The 19,195-nt window shown below is 40.9% G+C and overlaps 1 protein-coding gene across 3 annotated transcripts in view; it reads right to left on the bottom strand.

The window, feature by feature from the left end:
- The window catches only part of sh3rf1 (SH3 domain containing ring finger 1), a 190,733-nt gene that overhangs the window by 42,188 nt on the left and 129,350 nt on the right, over positions 1-19,195 (bottom strand). For all 3 annotated transcript variants that reach the window (XM_059974115.1, XM_059974116.1, XM_059974117.1), the window contains 3 exons: positions 18,964-19,059; positions 14,036-14,359; positions 1,795-1,905 (listed from right to left, as the gene is read on the bottom strand). In XM_059974115.1, the coding sequence (XP_059830098.1) occupies positions 1,795-1,905; positions 14,036-14,359; positions 18,964-19,059 (531 nt within the window). The remainder of the gene's footprint in view (positions 1-1,794; positions 1,906-14,035; positions 14,360-18,963; positions 19,060-19,195) is intronic.

The following is a 19,195-nucleotide window of genomic DNA, read 5'->3' as shown; positions in this document are numbered from 1 at the left end:
AGCAATAAGGGCAGTTCCAGGTTACATGAGGATTCCATTCGTGAGAGACGTCCATAAGCCAAGTTCTCCGTACATCAGAAACATCTGTCTTTTTACTTAGAGATACAGCACTTTAACAGGCCCTTCCAGTGCAAAGAGCCTATGGTACACAATTATACCCATGTGACCAGTTATCCTGCTAATCTCTCAGTCTTTGAAATGTGGGAGGAAACCGGAGCACCTGGGGGAAATTCACATGGTCATGGAGAGAATGTATCAATGCTGTAATAGCCTTACACAAACTGCTATACCAGCCATAGTTTTCTATAGTAACCCACATCGTATCGCTCGACATATACTTACTATAATTCTTCCACTTTCAATGAATAATCACTGAAACACTACTTATAATTAAAAAGAATATACAAGGGGTGATTGATAAGTTTGTGGCCTAAGGTAGAAGGAGTCAACTTTAGAACACCTAGCACATTTATTTTTCAACATAGTCCCCTCCTACATTGGCACACTCAGTCTAGCAGTCGTGGAGCATACGGTTCTTGGACCTCCAGAAAGTGTCCACAGGTGTGTGATTGATAAGTTCGAGGCCTAAGGAAGAAGGAGATGAGTTATACAGCTCTCGTTACATGCAGATACAGGTCAACTCTGAGTGATCATACAGAAAAGTTTGAAGTTAATAACTCATCTCCTTCTATCTTAAGCCACAAACTTATCCATCAGCCCTGATGAGTTACTAACTTCAAACTTTCTGCATAATCACTCAGAGTTGAACTGCATGTGCATGTAACGAGAGCTGTATAACTCATCTCCTTCTACCTTAAGCCATGAACTTATCAATCACCCCTGCTGTGGACACTTTCTGGAGGTCTAAGGTCCATATGCTCCACAACTGCTGGACAAAGCAGGTAAATGTAGGAGGAGACTATGTTGAAAAATAAATGTGCTAGGTTTTCTAAAATTGACACCTTCTACCTTAGGCCACAAACTTATCAATCACCCCTTGTATACTATATCCAGTCACTATGAATCCCACAGAATATCTTATTTTTACTACGTTGCAAAATAGTTTGAGAGAATTTATGTAAAGTTAGATTTTCATAACCCAGGGAGACCCTGGATTATGGTTATAATGCCACATGCACAGAAAACAATTTACACACCATCTCCTGCACACAGCAATTAAAAGTGACCAGGTAAGTGCTCTATTCGTGATGGTTGGTTGCATGACAGCACTGGTGAGGATATGACAGAGAATTCACTCTTTTCTTCATAATATACATAATTCTCTTGTGGAGTATTGTCGTCAGCCAGTTCAGGTGATGGAAATTAATTTCAACATTTTATATCAAAATGGCACCCTAACAATTCACTCATCTATAAGATATGAAATATGTGTAGAGGATTGCTGTATATTTGATCTAGATTAGAGATGCCTGTTGTCAGAATCTGAATCAGGTTTACTATCACTAACATATGCTGTGACATTTCTTCTTTTTCAGCAGCAGTACAATACAAAACACTGAAAAAGTGAGAAATTTAAGATTTTCAAAGTGGACTTTGTTCTAAAGACAGCCCGAAGTTGGCTGGTAAGATGATGTTTTCTCCACCACAAGAGCATGGAATGCTTTACCACAGTGATTCCTGATTATTTCTAAAAGCAAAACAACACTGGGAATGGAGACCAAAGTAGGTTTGTGCCACTGAAGTTCAGCCACCTTTTACAACAGACTGATATACATGGAAGCTGATCCTAAAACTGCTGTAACTGCCCACTGACATATTGCAAAGAATACTTACCCCAGGAGCAACTGAGTAGGTGCTTTCTGGAGGGAATGCACATGGCGGTGCTGTATTGACAGGACTGCTGGGCGGTGGTGTGACTATTAAACCAGTAGTGCTAATGTGGACCTGTTAACAAAGAGAGAATGTTAACATGGCAGCAAGTACAACAAGCAAGTGCATCGCCAACAAACCACAACTTGGAGTAACTCTGCTCTCAGCAAAGCATACGCAGCAAGGTTCAACTAACAGATTAGCTTTGACCATGTACTGTCCTGACTTGGAAATCCTGCCCTCCAGCAGAGTGAGAGGACTTCATCAGAAGGACTGGCTCACTACTTAGGATGGATGATTAACGCTAATACGCTGACAATACTCAAAACCCAAAACTGAATCTCGAACATAATACAGGTTATCACCCAGACCCACTTTCTCCATGGAAATATGATAAACTAAAATGGTTATGAAGCATGCTGCAAAACCAACTGAAGGGAAGAGTATTTAAAAGGGTTATAGAAGATTCCTGGAAGGCAAAGTGACAGTCCTGGAGTTGGAGGTTTGTCTGTGTGTGGGGGGGTGGGTGGGTGGGAAGGAGAAAGGGTTGGAGGTCTGTTGGAGCTGTCTGTTTCATTTACATCAAAGAGACATGACATATTTGGAAGACCACTTTGCCAAACACCTTTGTCCTGTCCTCATCAAGCAGGATTTTCTGGTGGCCAACAGTTTAAAAGCCATTCTATTCTGACAAATCAGTCCATGGACTCCTCTACTGCCACGATGAGACCACTCTCAGGTTGGAGGAGCAACACATCATATTCATAGAACATAGAATAGTACAGCACATTACAGGCCCTTCAGCCCACAATGTTGTGCTGACCCTCAAACCCTGCCTCCCATATAACCCCCCACCTTAAATTCCTCCATATACTTGTCTAGTAGTCTCTTAAATTTCACTACTGTGTCTGCCTCCACCACTGACTCAGGCAGTGCATTCCACGCACCAACCACTCTCTGTGAAAAACCTTCCTCTAATATCCCCCTTGAACTTAAAGCCAAGTCCTCTTGTACTGAGCAGTGGTGCCCTGGGGAAGAGGCGTTGGCTATCCACTCTGTCTATTCCTCTTAATATCTTGTACACCTCTATCATGTCTCCTCTCATCCTCCTTCTCTCCAAAGAGTAAAGCCCAAGCTCCCTTAATCTCTGATCATAATCCATACTCTCTAAATCAGGCAGCATCCTGGTAAATCTACTCTGTACCCTTTCCAATGTTTCCACATCCTTCCTGTAGTGAGGTGACCAGAACTGGACACAGTACTCCAAGTGTGGCCTAACTAGAGTTTTATAGAGCCGCATCATTACATTGCGTCTCTTAAACTCTATCCCTCGACTTTTGAAAGCTAACACCCCATAAGCTTTCTTAACTACCCTATCTACCCGTGAGGCAACTTTCAGGGATCTGTGGACATGTACCCCCAGATCTCTCTGCTCCTCCACACTACCAAGTATCCTGCCATTTACTTTGTACTCTGCCTTGGAGTTTGTCTTTCCAAAGTGTACCACCTCACACTTCTCTGGGTTGAACTCCATCTGCCACTTCTCAGCCCACTTCTGCATCCTATCAATGTCTCTCTGCAATCTTCGACAATCCTCTACACTATCTACAACACCACCAACCTTTGTGTCGTCTGCAAACTTGCCAACCCACCCTTCTACCCCCACATCCAGGTCGTTAATAAAAATCACAAAAAGTAGAGGTCCCAGAACAGATCCTTGTGGGACACCGCCTAGTCACAACCCTCCAATCTGAATGTACTCCCTCCACCACAACCCTCTGCTTTCTGCAGGCAAGCCAATTCTGAATCCACCTGGCCAAACTTCCCTGGATCCTATGCCTTCTGACTTTCTGAATAAGCCTACCCTGTAGAACCTTGTCAAATGCCTTACTAAAATCCATGTAGATCACATCCACTGCACTACCCTCATCTATATGCCTGGTCACCTCCTCAAAGAACTCTATCAGGCTTGTTAGGCATGATCTGCCCTTCACAAAGCCATGCTGAGTGCCCCTGATCAGACCATGATTCTCTAAATGCCAATAGATCCCATCTCTAAGAATCTTTTCCAACAGCTTTCCCACCACAGACATAAGGCTCACTGGTCTATAATTACCCGGACTATCCCTACCACCTTTTTTGAACAAGGGGACAACATTCGCCTCCCTTCAATCCTCCGGTACCATTCTTGTGGACAACGAGGACATAAAGATCCTAGCCAGAGGCTCAGCAATCTCTTCCCTCGCCTTGTGGAGCAGCCTGGGGAATATTCCATCAGGCCCCGGGGACTTAACCGTCCTAATATATTTTAACAACTCCAACACCTCCTCTCCCTTAATATCAACATGCTCCAGAACATCAGCCTCACTCATATTGTCCTCACCATCATCATGTTCCCTCTCATTGGTGAATACCAAAGAGAAGTGTTCATTGAGGACCTCGCTCACTTCCACAGCCTCCAGGCACATCTTCCCACTTTTATCTCTAATCGGTCCTACATTTACTCCTATCATCCTTTTGTTCTTCACATATTTGAAGAATGCCTTAGGATTTTCCTTTACCCTACTCGCCAAGGCCTTCTCATGCCCCCTTCTTGCTCTTCTCAGCCCCTTCTTAAGCTCTTTTCTTGCTACCCTATATTCCTCAATAGACCCATCTGATCCTTGCTTCCTAAACCTCATGTATGCTGCCTTCTTCCACCTGACTAGATTTTCCACTTCACTTGTCACCTATGGTTCCTTCACCCTACCATTCTTTATCTTCCTCACCGGGACAAATTTATCCCTAACATCCTGCAAGGTATCCCTAAACATAGACCACATGTCCATAGTACATTTCCCTGCAAAAACATTATCCCAATTCACACCAGCAAGTTCTAGCCTTATAGCCTCATAATTTGCCCTTCCCCAGTTAAAAATTTTCCTGTCCTCTCTGATTCTATCCTTTTCCATGATAATGCTAAAGGTCAGGGAGCGGTGATCACTGTCCCCCAGATGCTCACCCACTGACAGATCTGTGACCTGACCCGGTTCGTTACCTAATACTAGATCTAGTATGGCATTCCCCCTAGTCAGCCTGTCAACATATTCTGACAGGAATCCATCCTGGACACACTTAACAAACTCTGCCTCATCTGATCCCTTGGAACTAATCAAGTGCCAATCAATATTAGGGAAGTTAAAGTCACCTATGATAACAACCCTGTCATTTTTGCACCGTTCCAAAATCTGCCTCCCAATCTGCTCCTTGGTATCTCTGCTGCTACCAGGGGGCCTTTAGAATACCCCAAGTAGAGTAACTGCTCCCTTCCTGTTCCTAACTTCCACCTATACTGACTCAAAAGAGGATCCTGCTACATTACCCACCGTTTCTGCAGCTGTAATAGTATCCCTGACCAGTAATGCCACCCCTCTTCCCCTTTCCCCTCCCTCCCTATCCCTTTTAAAGCACTGAAATCCAGGAATATTGAGAATCCATTCCTGCCGTGGCGCCTGCCAAGTCTCTGTAATGGCCTCTACATCATAATTCCATGTATGTATCCAAGCTCTCAGTTCATCACCTTTGTTCCCTGATGCTTCTTGCATTGAAGTATACACACTTTAGCCCTTCTACCTTACTACCTTTATACCCTTTATTCTGCTGCTCTTTCCTCAAAGCCTCTCTATATGTTAGATCTGGCTTTATTCCATGCATTTCTTTCACTGCTCTACCACTACGGGTCTCATCCCCCTTGCAAATTAGTTTAAACCCTTCCGAACCATGCTAGCAAACCTACCAGACAGGATATTGCTCCCCCTCGAGTTCAGGTGCAACCCATCCAATCAGTACAGGTCCCACCTTCCCCAGAAGAGGTCCCAATGATCCAAAAATCTAAAACCCATCTGTGTAGCCTCCTACCTGATGGCGTGAACATCAATATCTCTAATTTTTTGTAACTTTCTCCTTCCTCCTTTCCTCTTTTTCCATTCCCCAATCAGGCTCCCCCTTCCCTTCTCTGAACCTGCTTATAACCTCCCTTTCTCCCTTGATCCACTCTCCTCTCCTATCAAATTCATTCTTCTTCAACCATTTATCTTCTCCACATCACCTCCCAGCTTCTCACTTCATCTCCTCTCACCCATCCTCCTGGCTTCACCCATCATCTTCTACCTTGTACTTCTTCTCCCGCCACCTTCCTAATCTGGCTTCCTTTTGGGTCCTGATGAAGGGTCACAGCCCAAAATGTTGGCTATTTAATCCTCACCTCTCCATGTTGCCTGACCTGCTGAGTCCCTCCGGCAGTCTGTGCTTTGCTGTTGTTGTTTTGCTTCTTGTTGTGTTCTGTTTTGTTATATTCCGTGTTGCTCTCCAAACATTGTGGGCATGCTATGTTGGCACCAGAATTTATGTCAACAATTGCAGGTTGCCTCCAGCACATCCTTGGTTTGCTCGTTGTTAATGCAAATGATGCATTTCACTGCATGTTTTGATGTACATGTGATAAGCAAATCTGAATCTGAATCAGAATCTGAGACATGGCCAAATGTGAGAACAAATTTGGAAAAGAGCACATTGATTAAAATGTGAGTCATAGATGGCAGTGCAGAGGATTAAATGGACAAGCAAAACTCAGACATACAAATGATATGCTCAGGTGGGTATCCTTGAGAAAGCACAAAACTATATGAAAATGGGCACCTATCAATCATTTCTGGAACATAAAGTCAGTGAACATCACAAAGTTGGCTGAATAGCTCTTTCTGCAATAAAGGGAGATGTAGCTTAAAAAATCATTTTATCACTGCCACATCTTGTGGTTTCTCCTTAATGTACCAGACAGCTGACTAAAGCAGAATATTGACTTTCCAAACCATCAATATTATTTTCTAGTTGTATTGTCAGGTACTATGTAGATCAGCAGCAAGCCTGGAAATGTTGAAACTTGGAGTTGGAGATCTCATTAACAAGTCTGACCTCAACAGCAATCTCCCTTAGCAGAATTCAAGCTTCTGTATTTTGGTATCCTCTCACATTAGCTGGAGGTGATGCATTTCATCAGTGTGAAGTGACTCACAGCTCTATCTTTTACAAGAAGGCTGAAGTCATCTAGGCTAGTTCAAATAGGGGCATCAATGGCAAGGTCGACATTTCTTCCCCATCCTGATTTTCTTTGAGCATGGTAGTATGATGGGTCATTTCAGATGGAAGTGAATGAAGAATTGACATGACTGTGGATCTGCAGGTGCACATTAAGCAGAGATCAATAAAAATGATAGATATAGAAACATAGAAAGCCTACAGCACAATAGAGGCTCTTCGGCCCACAAAGCTGTGCTGAACATGTCCTTACATTCGAAATTACCTAGGGTTACTCACAGCCCTCTATTTTTCTAAGCTCCATGTACCTGTCCAGGAGTCTCTTAAAAGACCCTATCGTATCCGCCTCCACCACCGTCGCCAGCAGCCCATTCCACGCGCTCACTACTCTCTGCATAAAAAGACTTACCCCCGACATCTCCTCTGTACCTACTTCCAAACATCTTAAAACTGTGCCCTCTCCTGCTAGCTATTTCAGCCCTGGGAAAAAGCCTCTGACTCTCCAGACGATCAGGCATATGCAGGCCTATTGTCCGTGTGCAGGTCAATGTGACTAGGCAAACTAATATTACAGCATGGACTAGATGGGTCGAAGAACCTGTTTCTGTGCTATAGTGTTCGATGACTCTATTTCTTTTCCTAAAAGACAGTGAAAGACCAGATGGAATTTCTGACAATCCGGTAGTTTCACTATAATCATTATTCACATCTGCTTTTTATTCCAAAGCATAGAGAACCGTAAATTTCCAGTTATCATGGTGTGAATTGAATCTAAGTAAGCATTAATCTGTTTTTACCGGTCCAGCAATATAACATAATGGTTACATTCTTTATTCACTTTTGCTTTCCTGCAACTGGAAAAGCTAGGCTTGCTTTACTGATCACTGGGGCAATAAATGTCAATGATTACAGTATCCTCTAACTGGAATATGTAACAGCTTTGAGGGACAGTATTTCCTTTCTTGGACAGCCCAACCATATTACAATTGATATGTGGCTAGAACATTGCAATATAAACATACCTACTTCCTGATAAGTGGAACAAAACCACATTCTATTTTCTTTGTGTTTTTATAACCTGAATAAATCTTTGGGGGAGAAGAATTTGGCATGAAATTTCCTGAATTGAGGAACTAAAAAAAATATTTCCTTGAAAGATCAGTGACATCTCAAAATTAAAAATTCAATTTCACAAAACCTTCATGAACCTAAAACTAGGTTGAAACAATAAATATTGAAAATGTTTTCAGAACTAACCCACATTGGGCATAGTTATCTGGACGACCTCAAAAACTTGTTGGAAATGAAATTATCTTCATTAATTAGATTTTTACTTAATATCAAATTTGGTTTGGTAATTTATAATGCAAAACATAAGTTTTATTATGAATAAAATGTATAAATTTTGTGTGCTTTATAATAAGACACATAAAAATAGCATTTTGTGGAAAAAACAAGATTTAAAAAAAACTTGGCTGAGTAATAATTTTCCAATTAAAATTTGAAACCAAAAACATCAAAGGGAACAGAAGCTTTTGTTGATCCAGATGGGAGAAGCTCATAGAAGAGCTAATACCAGCAATGAGCTGTTGGGCTGAATGGTCTTTTTTGTGCCACCATCTCCATTGGAAAGATTTCAAACCACTTCCCACATCTTGATCCACTGTTTACTTCACATGGACTAATCAAAGTTAAAATGATCATCCAACCAAACTCTGTATCACCACTGAACCATATTGGATCAATTGTGAGAATGTTGCAAGTGTATACGCAGCCAATTGATTGTATGGTGAATCGATTGTGCCTCCTGCACACAGAAGGCTCTCACTTTTTGCGTGGGTTTTCAAGTCCACAGGTTTTCGCCTTGGCAGGCTCAGTTCATCGCTCTCACCTCGAAATTTTCGTAGTGTGTACCATACCTAACATAACTCAGTAAAAACACTTAATCCTACTGCTCCGCTGTGGTTCTTGCTCTGTGCATAAGTAATAACCACCACGAACTTTTAAGTTAAGTAACACCCAACCATCTTCAGACACTGCTTTATGCTGACCTACATGATGTTCTGAAAATATTTAACTTCAGGAGTGCCATCCTTCAAAGCAGCTTTCATCGCCAACAGGTCAATAGTGGATGCTATTTCATTGGCTCTTCACTCTTAACTCTGGAATATCTGGACAGCGAAGATGCATACATCAGGATGCTCTTTATTGACTACAGCTCAATATTCAATACTATCATCCCCTCAAAACTAGTAAATAAGCTTCAAGTTCTAGACCTCAATACCTCCTTGATTTCTCCTTTATACTTATGACTGTGAGGCAAAGCTCACTTTCAATGTCACATACAAGTTTACTGACGACACCACTGTCATTGGCCAAATCAAAGGTGGTGATGAATCAGCATAGAGGAGAGTGAGTGAAAATCTGGCTGAGGGGTGCCACAACAACAACCTCTCACTCAATGTCTGCAAGGCCAGTAAGATGATTAACTTCAGGAGAAATCTGGAGATCCATGAGCCAGTACTCATTGGAGGTCAGAGGTGAAGAGGGTTAGCAACTTTAAATTCCTCAGTGTTAACATTTCAGAGGATCTGTTCTGGATCCAGTATGCAAGTGTCATGTAGAAAACATGGTAGCATCTCTACTTTCTTAGAATTTTGCGAAGACTCAGCATGTCATCTAAAATTTGACTAACTTCAATAGATGAGTGGGGGAGAGTATATTAACTGGTAGGTAAACACCAATGCCCATGAACAGTATACAGCCCAGTCCATCACGAATAAAGCCCTCCCCACCATAGTTGCAGGAAAGCTGTATCCATCAGCAAGTACTCCCATCACCCAAGCCATTATGTCTTCTTTCTGCTGCAACAGGAAGTCTGTACTGGAGCCACATGACCCACAACACCAGGTGCAGGACCTGTTAATACCTCTCAACCAGCTGGCTCTTGACCCAGAGGGAATAACTTCACATGCACCATCACTCAACTGTTCCCACAATCTATGGACTCACTTTCAAATACTCTTCATCTCATGCGCTCAATATTTACTGCTTATTTATTTATTTATTTATTTATTGTTATTATTATTTTTCTTTCATTTTGTACTTGCTTGGTGGTTGTTTGTTCATCCTGTTGGCTGTGGCCTTGCTTTGGTTCTTTCGTGCTTCTTGTATTTGCTGTGTTTGCCCACAAGAAAATGAATCTCAAGGCTGTGAATTGTGACATATATGCACTTCAATTACAACATTTTTTAAACTTTGAAGTGCAACCAGGTCACATAAAGGGAGTCACCTCTAAATCACAAACCATTATGACATGCTTCCTTATTCGTCTTGTCTCTACTGATGTACAGTAATTTTCTACCCATTATTACCATAAGAGAGCCATTACTATACGAGGATGGACAGCAGACCATTCATTCTTCAGGGTAATGAGGCACGACCAATAAGAGCAGCATTGCGGGTACTGAACATGCCAAGAATGCCCAAAGCATTGCTCAGGTCCCCACCACCCATCCAACAACCTCTCTGACCCACAATAAAACAACTTTTGTGTGGATCCCTGCAGTGTCTGGGTGACCCTGTGATCTCTGTCTTGGAGGCTGATACCAGAACGTTTTTCAGAGGGTAAACCCTCGCAAGGCACCAGGCTCTGACTGTGTACATGGTAGGGCACTGAAAACTTGTGCCAGCCAACTGGCAAGAGTGTTGAAGGACATCTTTGATCTCTCACTGCGGCAGCTGGAGATTTTCACCGGCTTCAAAAGGGTGACAATCATACCAGTGCCCAAGAAGAGCAGAGTGAGCACTGACCCAGTGCACTCACATATAATGTGATGAAGTGCTTTGACAGGTTGGTCATGGCCAGAATCAACTCCTGCCTAAGCAAGAACGTGGACACCAGCAATTTTCCAATTGCCACAATAGGTCTACAGTAGATGCAATCTCATTGGTTCTCTTCTCGGCCTTGGATTACCTAGACAATAGCAGTATCTACATCAGGCTACTGTTTATTGATTACAGATCAGAGTTTAACACCTCAGTGTTAATAAAAAAGCTTCAAATCCTGGGCCTCTGTACCTCCCTCCTCAACTGGGCCCTTGACTTCCTCACCAGGAGACCACAGTCTGTGCACAGCAGAAATAACATCACCTCCTTGCTTACAATCAGCACTGGCGCACCTCAAGGATACATACTTAGCCCATTGTTCTACTCTCTCTACACCAACAGCTCTGTAGCTAGGCACAGCTCAAACAGCATCAATAAACTTTCCAAAAACACTTCTGATTTAGATGGCGCTGTTGAAGATGTGTATCAGCTTACTGGTAAATCATAAGACTAGAGAATCGACTAAAAACATTACTTATAACATCTTTCATGTAGCAAATTGTGATGAACTATCACCGCAGACAGTGAGGACGCAGGAGGAGGTGAAGCTGGCCTGGGGATGAGCCGTGCTGGGGCACTGCAAAGCACAACATTCTTGAGCTGCTGGGCTCACAGAGTTCATATCGCTGTTGGAGATGAAGAGAGCGATTTGGAGAGAGGTCGATACAAAAGAGTTTTGATGCCTGTCCACCTAACCCAAGTACACGGCTGTATCACTCCAAGAGCTGAGCTGATCTGGTGAGGTCAAGCATTGCTTCCGGCAGGGCGGTCCAGGTGTATCAGGATACCAGGATCCAGGTCCTAGAATGTGGCATCTCTCGGTGCCTGGACAATTTAAACAGATAGACTGGAAGCTCGAGTGTCAGATAAGGAGGGGAGGGCTGGGCTGATTTTGTCCGCTTTCCTGCATGTGTTTGTTCCTTTCTCCAAGGCGCCAAGGCTGTTAACTAAGCCGCTGTTGTGCAATTCTGCCCTGCTGGTGTGAAAACTGGTGACCGAAGCTTGCTTAGGTCTACTTCAGCTGCTCCAGGAGCGGATCTGGGACTCAGTCTGGTTCTGGATGCTGTTGGTTTGCTTCTATAGTTTGCACGTTTTTTTTTCTCTCTTTCTCTGCGCAGTGGTTTTTTGGTCTTTTTAAAAATTGGTTTATTCAAGTTTCTTGCCTTGTTGTTGCCCGTAAGTAGACAAATTTCAAGGTGTATAATTTATACATTCTTTGATAATAAATTTGGATTGAATCTTTGAATCCATATTGTTGGCAGAATTTCAGATGGTGACAAGGAAGATTACAGGAGTGAGATCAACCAGCTGGTTGAGTAGTTTGAAACAACAATCTTGTCTTGCTGTTAATGTCAGCAAGTCCAAGGAATTAAATGCAGACTTCAGGAAGGGGAAATTGAGCGCACACACACCGTTCCTCATCGAGTGATCAGTGGTGGAAAAGGTGAGAAGTTTTAGTTTTCTTGGTGTCAACATCTCTGAGGATCCATCCTAGGCCCAATACATTGATGCAATTGAAGGCACATAGTGGCTATACTTCATTAGGAGTTTGAGGAGACTTGGTATGCCACCAAAGACTCTCACAAATTACCGTGGAGAACATTCTAACTGGTTACATCAACATCTAGTATGGAGGAGCCACTGCACAGGATCAGAAAGAGCTGTAGAAAGTTGTAAACTCAGCTAGCTCTATCATGGGGATTAGCCTCCCCAGTATTAAGGACACCCTCAAAAGGCGACATCCATCATTAAGGACCTCCAACACCCAGGACATGCACTCTTCTCATTGCTACCATCAGGGAAGAGGTAAAGGAAGACACATACTCAATGTTTTAGGAACAGCTCCTTCCCCACCACCATCAGATGATGTCATGCATACCACTTCACATTTTTTCCTTTCTTGCTCTCTTTTTCCACTACTTGTTTAATTTATATATCTCTCATCATAAGTCATAGCCTTTTATTATGTATTGCAATGTATTGCTGCCCCAAAACAACAGATTTCACAACATATGCCAGTGATAGTAAACCTGATTCTGATTCTAAAGGATGTATAGGAGCATTAGAGTTAAGATTGTCAGACTGGGTAACAGCTTCTTCCCCCAGGCTGTGAGACTAATGAATACCCTGCCCTCACTGTGGTCTCATCACTAGGAGAGCGAGCTGTTTACTGTACTGTTTATCTGTGCTGTGCACTTCATATGCATCATGAATTATATTTTATTATCTTATTTGTGATCATACTATTTTATGTGCTGTGCACAATATATGTATTTTGGGTGCACAGTGGTCCAGAGGAACATTGTTTCATTTGGTTGTATATATGGACAGTAGGATGGCAATAAAGTTGAAGAAATATTTCAAACTGTAAGGTTCAGTTTAACAAAAATATTCAATAATATATACATAAAATAGAACAATACTGTTTATCTCTCCATCATGCTATTTCCCTTTTCCAAAATCGTCAGCAGGGAGGGAAAATAAATTCAGCCCACTGTTTACATCAGCATTTGAGACACAGTGGAGCCAAGTGAATGCAAATAATTCAAATTAATGATGAGCCTAAAATGTTAAGAGTCGAGCAAGGCATTGCAAACACTCAAGATTACACTGAGGAAACAGCAAGTACAATATAGTAGAAAAATACAACAAGACAAAAGAGTTTGTGACCTACTTTAAACAGTTATGTAATAAAATCATACAGCTCCAATGGAAAGTATTCTATCTATGACGTCTTTGAAGGAAGTGCCAATTATTCGCACGCAACCTACTCCTTAACCACAAACTTGCATCTGTAAAAATCCTGCTGTCAAGGAGCTATTAATTCAGCTTCCAGTCATGGACTGATTCAGATTACTATTATTTTAAACATGAGATTCTGCTGATGCTGGAAGTCCAGAGTAATATACAAAAAATGCCGGAGGAACTCAGGAGGTCAGGTAGCATCTATGGAGAGGAAAAAAAAGCTGATATTTTGAACTGAGAAGGGTCTCAGCCCAAAATGGCGGATCTTTATTCCTCTCTGTAGACCAAGCGTCCCCAACCTGGGGGTTCAAAGACCCCTTGCTTAATGGTATTGGTCCATGGCATTAAAAAAAGGTTGGGAACCCCTGGTATAGATGTTGCCTGACTTGCTGAGTTCCTGCAGCATTCTGTGTGTGACATTACTATTTTACTTTATATTTTACCTTTCAGGATTCCAGCAGTTCCATTCAGCAGCCTGTACTACACAGCAAGTTACCTGAGAAGGAGCACTGCAGGAGAGTCCTCCCAATTCACTGATGCGAGCTGCGGCGGTTGGGTTACTGGAGCTTATCAGGACAGGAGGGCTGATCTCCATAGAGTGGCGGTTCTGAGATGACTGGGACGCTTTGTTGGACATGGTGAGCGAGGTGAACGAATGGCGCTTCTTGGTGTTCTTCTTTGTGGCGTCTGTGGGTTTCTGAGTAGGGTTGCTCTGGGTAGCCCCTGAAGCATTGCTGCTCCCCTCACCTGAATCGCCACCTCCAGATGGGGAGGCTGAGGGTTTGTCCAGCTGTATCAGCTGTTTGGCTGTTGAATTGAACTGGAAATACAAAAAAAAACATTAAAAATCCCAAATCAGTGAAAAAAAGATCTTTATTTACTTCAACACAAGAGATTCTACAGATAATCCAAATCCAGAGCAACCCACACAAAATGCTGGAGGAACTCAGCATGTCAGGCAGCATCTATGGAAGGTGAGATCTGACGTAGTCTGAGGGACCACTTAATTAAGCTCTTACCTCCATCCACCACAAAAGGTGGGCTTCCCCATTGGTCACCCATTTTAACTCGACTTGCCATTACTAATCCAACATGTCATTCCATAGCCTCCTCTATTTTCATAATAAGGAGATACTCAGATTGGATGAGCAACACCTCATATTCCACTTGGGTAGTCTTCAACCGTGTGGCATGAACGTCGATTTATCTAGCTTCCAGTAAATTCTACCCCTCCCCCTTCTGCTCATTTCAATTCCCCTTTCTGGTTCCCTCTCAACCCTTCTCTTCTCCTCAGCTGCCCATCAGCTAGCTCCCTCTTGTTCCCCTCCTCCTTCCCTTTAATCCATGGTCTACTCTCCTTTCCTATCAGATTCCTCCTTCTTCAACCTTTTTCACCTATCAGCTGCTGGCTTCTTACTTCATCCCTTCTCCTCCACCCACCCACCTTCCTTTCACCTGATAGTTTGCCCCACCCCTCAACCTTCTTATTGTGGCATCTGGCCCCTTCCTTTCCAACCCCGATAAGTCTGCCCGAAACGTTGACTGTTTTGTCCCTTTCATAAATGCGACCTGACCTGTTGAGTTCCTCCTGCAGTTAGTGTGTTTTGTTCTTTATGTACTTGTACTTTGTTGTGAATAAATTATTCCATTTACACATGGAAGAAAACTGAAGAGAATAAGTCTAAAATTCTGATAATTTTTTAAATCACCATCTATGCTGAGTGGTTCTGAAGTGAATTGATGGGATTCAGTGCTCAGCTGTAACAGAGGGCTTGAATTTTAATTTTAAGTGTGATCTGAATTAATTTGAAGCTTCCACATTGATACTTATCAGTATGACTATAAACAGTTTGAACAAAGGTTGCTATTCACAAATCTGCAGTTTTCCACACCTGAAATGATAATGACACTTGATTATGCTGTAGCACCAAACTTGCATTAAAAAAAATGTGAACTAACATGCAAAGTAAGCTTTGAGACACAACACACCAGTACTTGACAAGACTTGTAAAAACTTAATTCAAAAATATACATCTATAACTATCAAAATAGATGAAAAATATTTTATATCAACATACATTTCATGTAAACATTTTCTTGAAAATAAACAGCTCTATTAAAAGGACAGGACAAAGGGCATATCACCCATGTACACTACCTCACTACCTATTTCTCCTCTTCTTTTTGCTCTCATTTTAACACTACTTATTTAATTTTATAAATATGAACATTTCTTATTATAATGTTTTATGTATTGCAATGTACTGCTGCTGTAAAACAACATTTCACAACTTATGCCAGTGATATTAAACCTGATCCTGATTTTGAAGAGGTTTCTGATGACAGTGGCTTCACTTGATAAGGATGAACACAATAACAGAATCATCAATTGAGGTAGGGACAGATCAAAATAGTGATTGTGGGTGGGGGTGTAGGGGAGAGGAGGATGTGGAATGCCATGAAACAAAGGGTATGGAAGAGGAAACAGTGACACAGATTGTACCTAAATGTGTTTGGAACAGAGGAAAAAAGACAAAGGGTACATTAAGGTAGACAATTGAACTGATTTTAAGCTTGTGATCCATTTCATCAAATTAAGTCAGGATTTAATTCCAGTAACATGATAATGGTGACGTTGGTTGAGAGGAGCATTGACTAGGAAACCAACAGCATTCCCTTGCTGTCCTTCAAAACAAAGCTGTAAGGTTTTCTACGTCCATCCATGAAAAAAGATGGAAGGTTTAAGGTCTGCCTAGAAAATGCCACTGTCAGGTGAAGCAGCTGCCAAGCTTCAGTTGCTCATTTCCAAAGGGGGCTTGGGCACACAAAGCTTCGAACTCAGAACCATTCGGACGCTGAAATCCAAAGCCAATTTGATTCCTGACTCAGCTGCCTGTGACACCAACAATAAAGATTGTTGTATTAGGAGCTCCATTACTTTTACAGCTCTCTAAAATACCAAATTTAAAATTTTACTTGGTTATTAAACAATCTTTACGGATTTGGGTTCAGTTTCATAATTTTTAAAATTTTAAACAATTTAAGTTGTCTAGTTTTTGTATCGAAACTTTTCATTTAATCCTTCAATAACTAATCCCATTTTACTCCTATGGAAAAATAACGGGATCCGTTTTTTTTTACAGATTTATTTTGTGATGGTTAATTAGCCAGAGTTAATTAACAAATACTCTCTTTCTCATACACATTTTTTGCAATATTTTCAGGTTAGACATTTTTTACAACAATATTTACCTGTTTCTATATTTACAAGAATCTGATTTGTTGGATACCATTTTGAAATTGAATCCCTTAGTGAAAGGTTCCATTAGCAGAATTAATAATTTATTTTTGTTACAAAAAGAGAACCTATCACTAAAGATTAAACAAGATTGGGAGAGAGAACTTAATATGACCTTTGTGAATGAAGAATTTTGAATTTTGAAAAACGTAAATTCTTTTATATGTGCCAAATCACCGTTTAATTCAATTTAAAATTGTCCATTGTTATTATTTAACAAAGGAGAGACTATCTAAAATATTTCCTAGTGTAGATAATTACTGTGATAGATGTAAAACTGAAGTAGCTACTTTGTCACATATGTTCTGGTCATGTTCTTCATTAAAACTGTTTTGGAAATCTTTATTTTCTACAATCTCCAAAGCTCTGAAAATTAATTTACAACCTAATAGACTAACTGTTCTATTTGGAATAGTTCCGCATCATATTCAGGGTATTTCATCTTCAGATCAACATGTAATTACATTTGTTACACTGTTGGCAAGAAGGGCTATTTTATTAAAATGGAAAGATATCTCTTCCCCTACATTAACTGCATGGTTTTCTCAAGTAATGTTATGTCTCAGCTTGGAAAAAATTAGAAGTAGAACTTTTGAACCCCGATTTGATTTTGAGAGAAGATGGGGTTCTTTTGCCAAATATTACTATTTAATTTTAATTATTCTATATGGTTTCCTTCCAATTTTATTATCTTTTTTAAAAATGTGAATTGGTGATTGATGACTTTTTTTTTATATACCTAGATGATGGTTAAACGTATTGCTTCCGGGGGCTGACTCCTAATGGGGATTTTTTTTTGTAGTTAATGGAGTTTTTTTTTCTTAGTTAGATGGGGTTCTTTTTTTCCTTCTTTTTTCTATATATAATTTTTTTTCATTTTTATATATTACGATCAGTTTTTTTTCTTCAGCTCTATTAATTGTATACATATTAATTTGTTGAAGTTTTGTATTAATCTAGAGCTGTAGAAGATAATGTATCAATAAAAAGATTCTAAAATGAAGATTGTTGGAAGCTTGTGAAGGTAGGAGTGCAGGAGGACTATGGCAGAAAGATCAAATTAAACAAACAAAGATAAAGAAATAGTTAACCAACTTGTACTTGTTCACAAAATTCAAAGTAAACCTCATTGTATACAACCCTGTGTTTTGTTTTCTTCTGGGCATACTCAGAAAATCCAAGAAACATAATAGAATCAATGAAAGACCGCACCCAACAGGACGAAGAAACAACAAACTGTGCAAATACAAAAGAGAAAAACTAAATAAGCAATAAATATTGAAAACATGAGATGAAGAGTCCTTGAAAGCTAATATAGTTCATCTCCACTGCTGAATAATTCATGCTCAGGAATGCATTTGGTTGAATACAGAAGCAGATAGAGCAACATTTCAATGAAGTGAATTTAATAAGCATGTGTCTACCCTACTTTCACTGCCATCATGACTGTGGTCCCAGGCAGACAGGGATAACACAAATAAAATCACTTTCTGACTGGTATGATGCACTGAAACAAGCTAATCTAAGCTGCCTCACATGACTTGAATGAACCTCTGACTGGAGACTACTCTTCCTGCCGTGATGTGACTGACACAAATTCAGAAACAGATTGTCACTGCACTACAATAAATTATTAATTTTTGTTTAGAGAGACATCACAGTAATAGGCCCTACTAACCTACTAACCCATACATCTTTCTTGATTAGTAAAGGCATCAAAGGTTATGGGGAGAAGGCAGGAAAATGGAGTTGAGGGAGATATTAAATCAACCATGACCGAATGGCGGAGGAGACTCGATGGACCTAACTCTGCTCCTATGTCTTTTGGTCTTTGGAACGTTGGAGGAAAGAAGAGCACCCAGAGGAAATTCAGGTGGTCACAGAGAGAACGTACAAACCCCTTACAGACAGCTGCAAAATTGAACCCGGTTCATTGGCACTGTAATACCATTAATTGTGCTAACTGCGACACTACCGTGCCACTCTAGTATCACAGAATAGATTTTTCACCAGAAACCTTCTTCCCTATTATTCCCTATACACCTTGATTAAATCCTTAGCCTTCTGCAATTAAAAATTAATGGAATATTTACATACGGCTGCCCCACTATGAAGACAACACTCACCTCAACGTATGAAATGGGGAATATTCCTATCTTGTCTCCCAACATTCCTTCAGCCCAGTTTTCATCAACTCTACGTATCACAGTTAAGATATCATCCTGAACAGAAGATAATATGAATTTACCAGGAGAGCCAGTGATACATTTTACAAAACTGATCATAAAGATGGTTTTCCCATCAACACCCTGAGGCTATTCTGTGGTACAGGCAGTCCCTGAGTTACGAACGTCCGAC

This window comes from Hypanus sabinus, chromosome 7, assembly GCF_030144855.1.
Source record: "Hypanus sabinus isolate sHypSab1 chromosome 7, sHypSab1.hap1, whole genome shotgun sequence".
NCBI lineage: Eukaryota > Metazoa > Chordata > Chondrichthyes > Myliobatiformes > Dasyatidae > Hypanus > Hypanus sabinus.
This window is presented reverse-complemented; position numbering and strand designations above follow the sequence as displayed.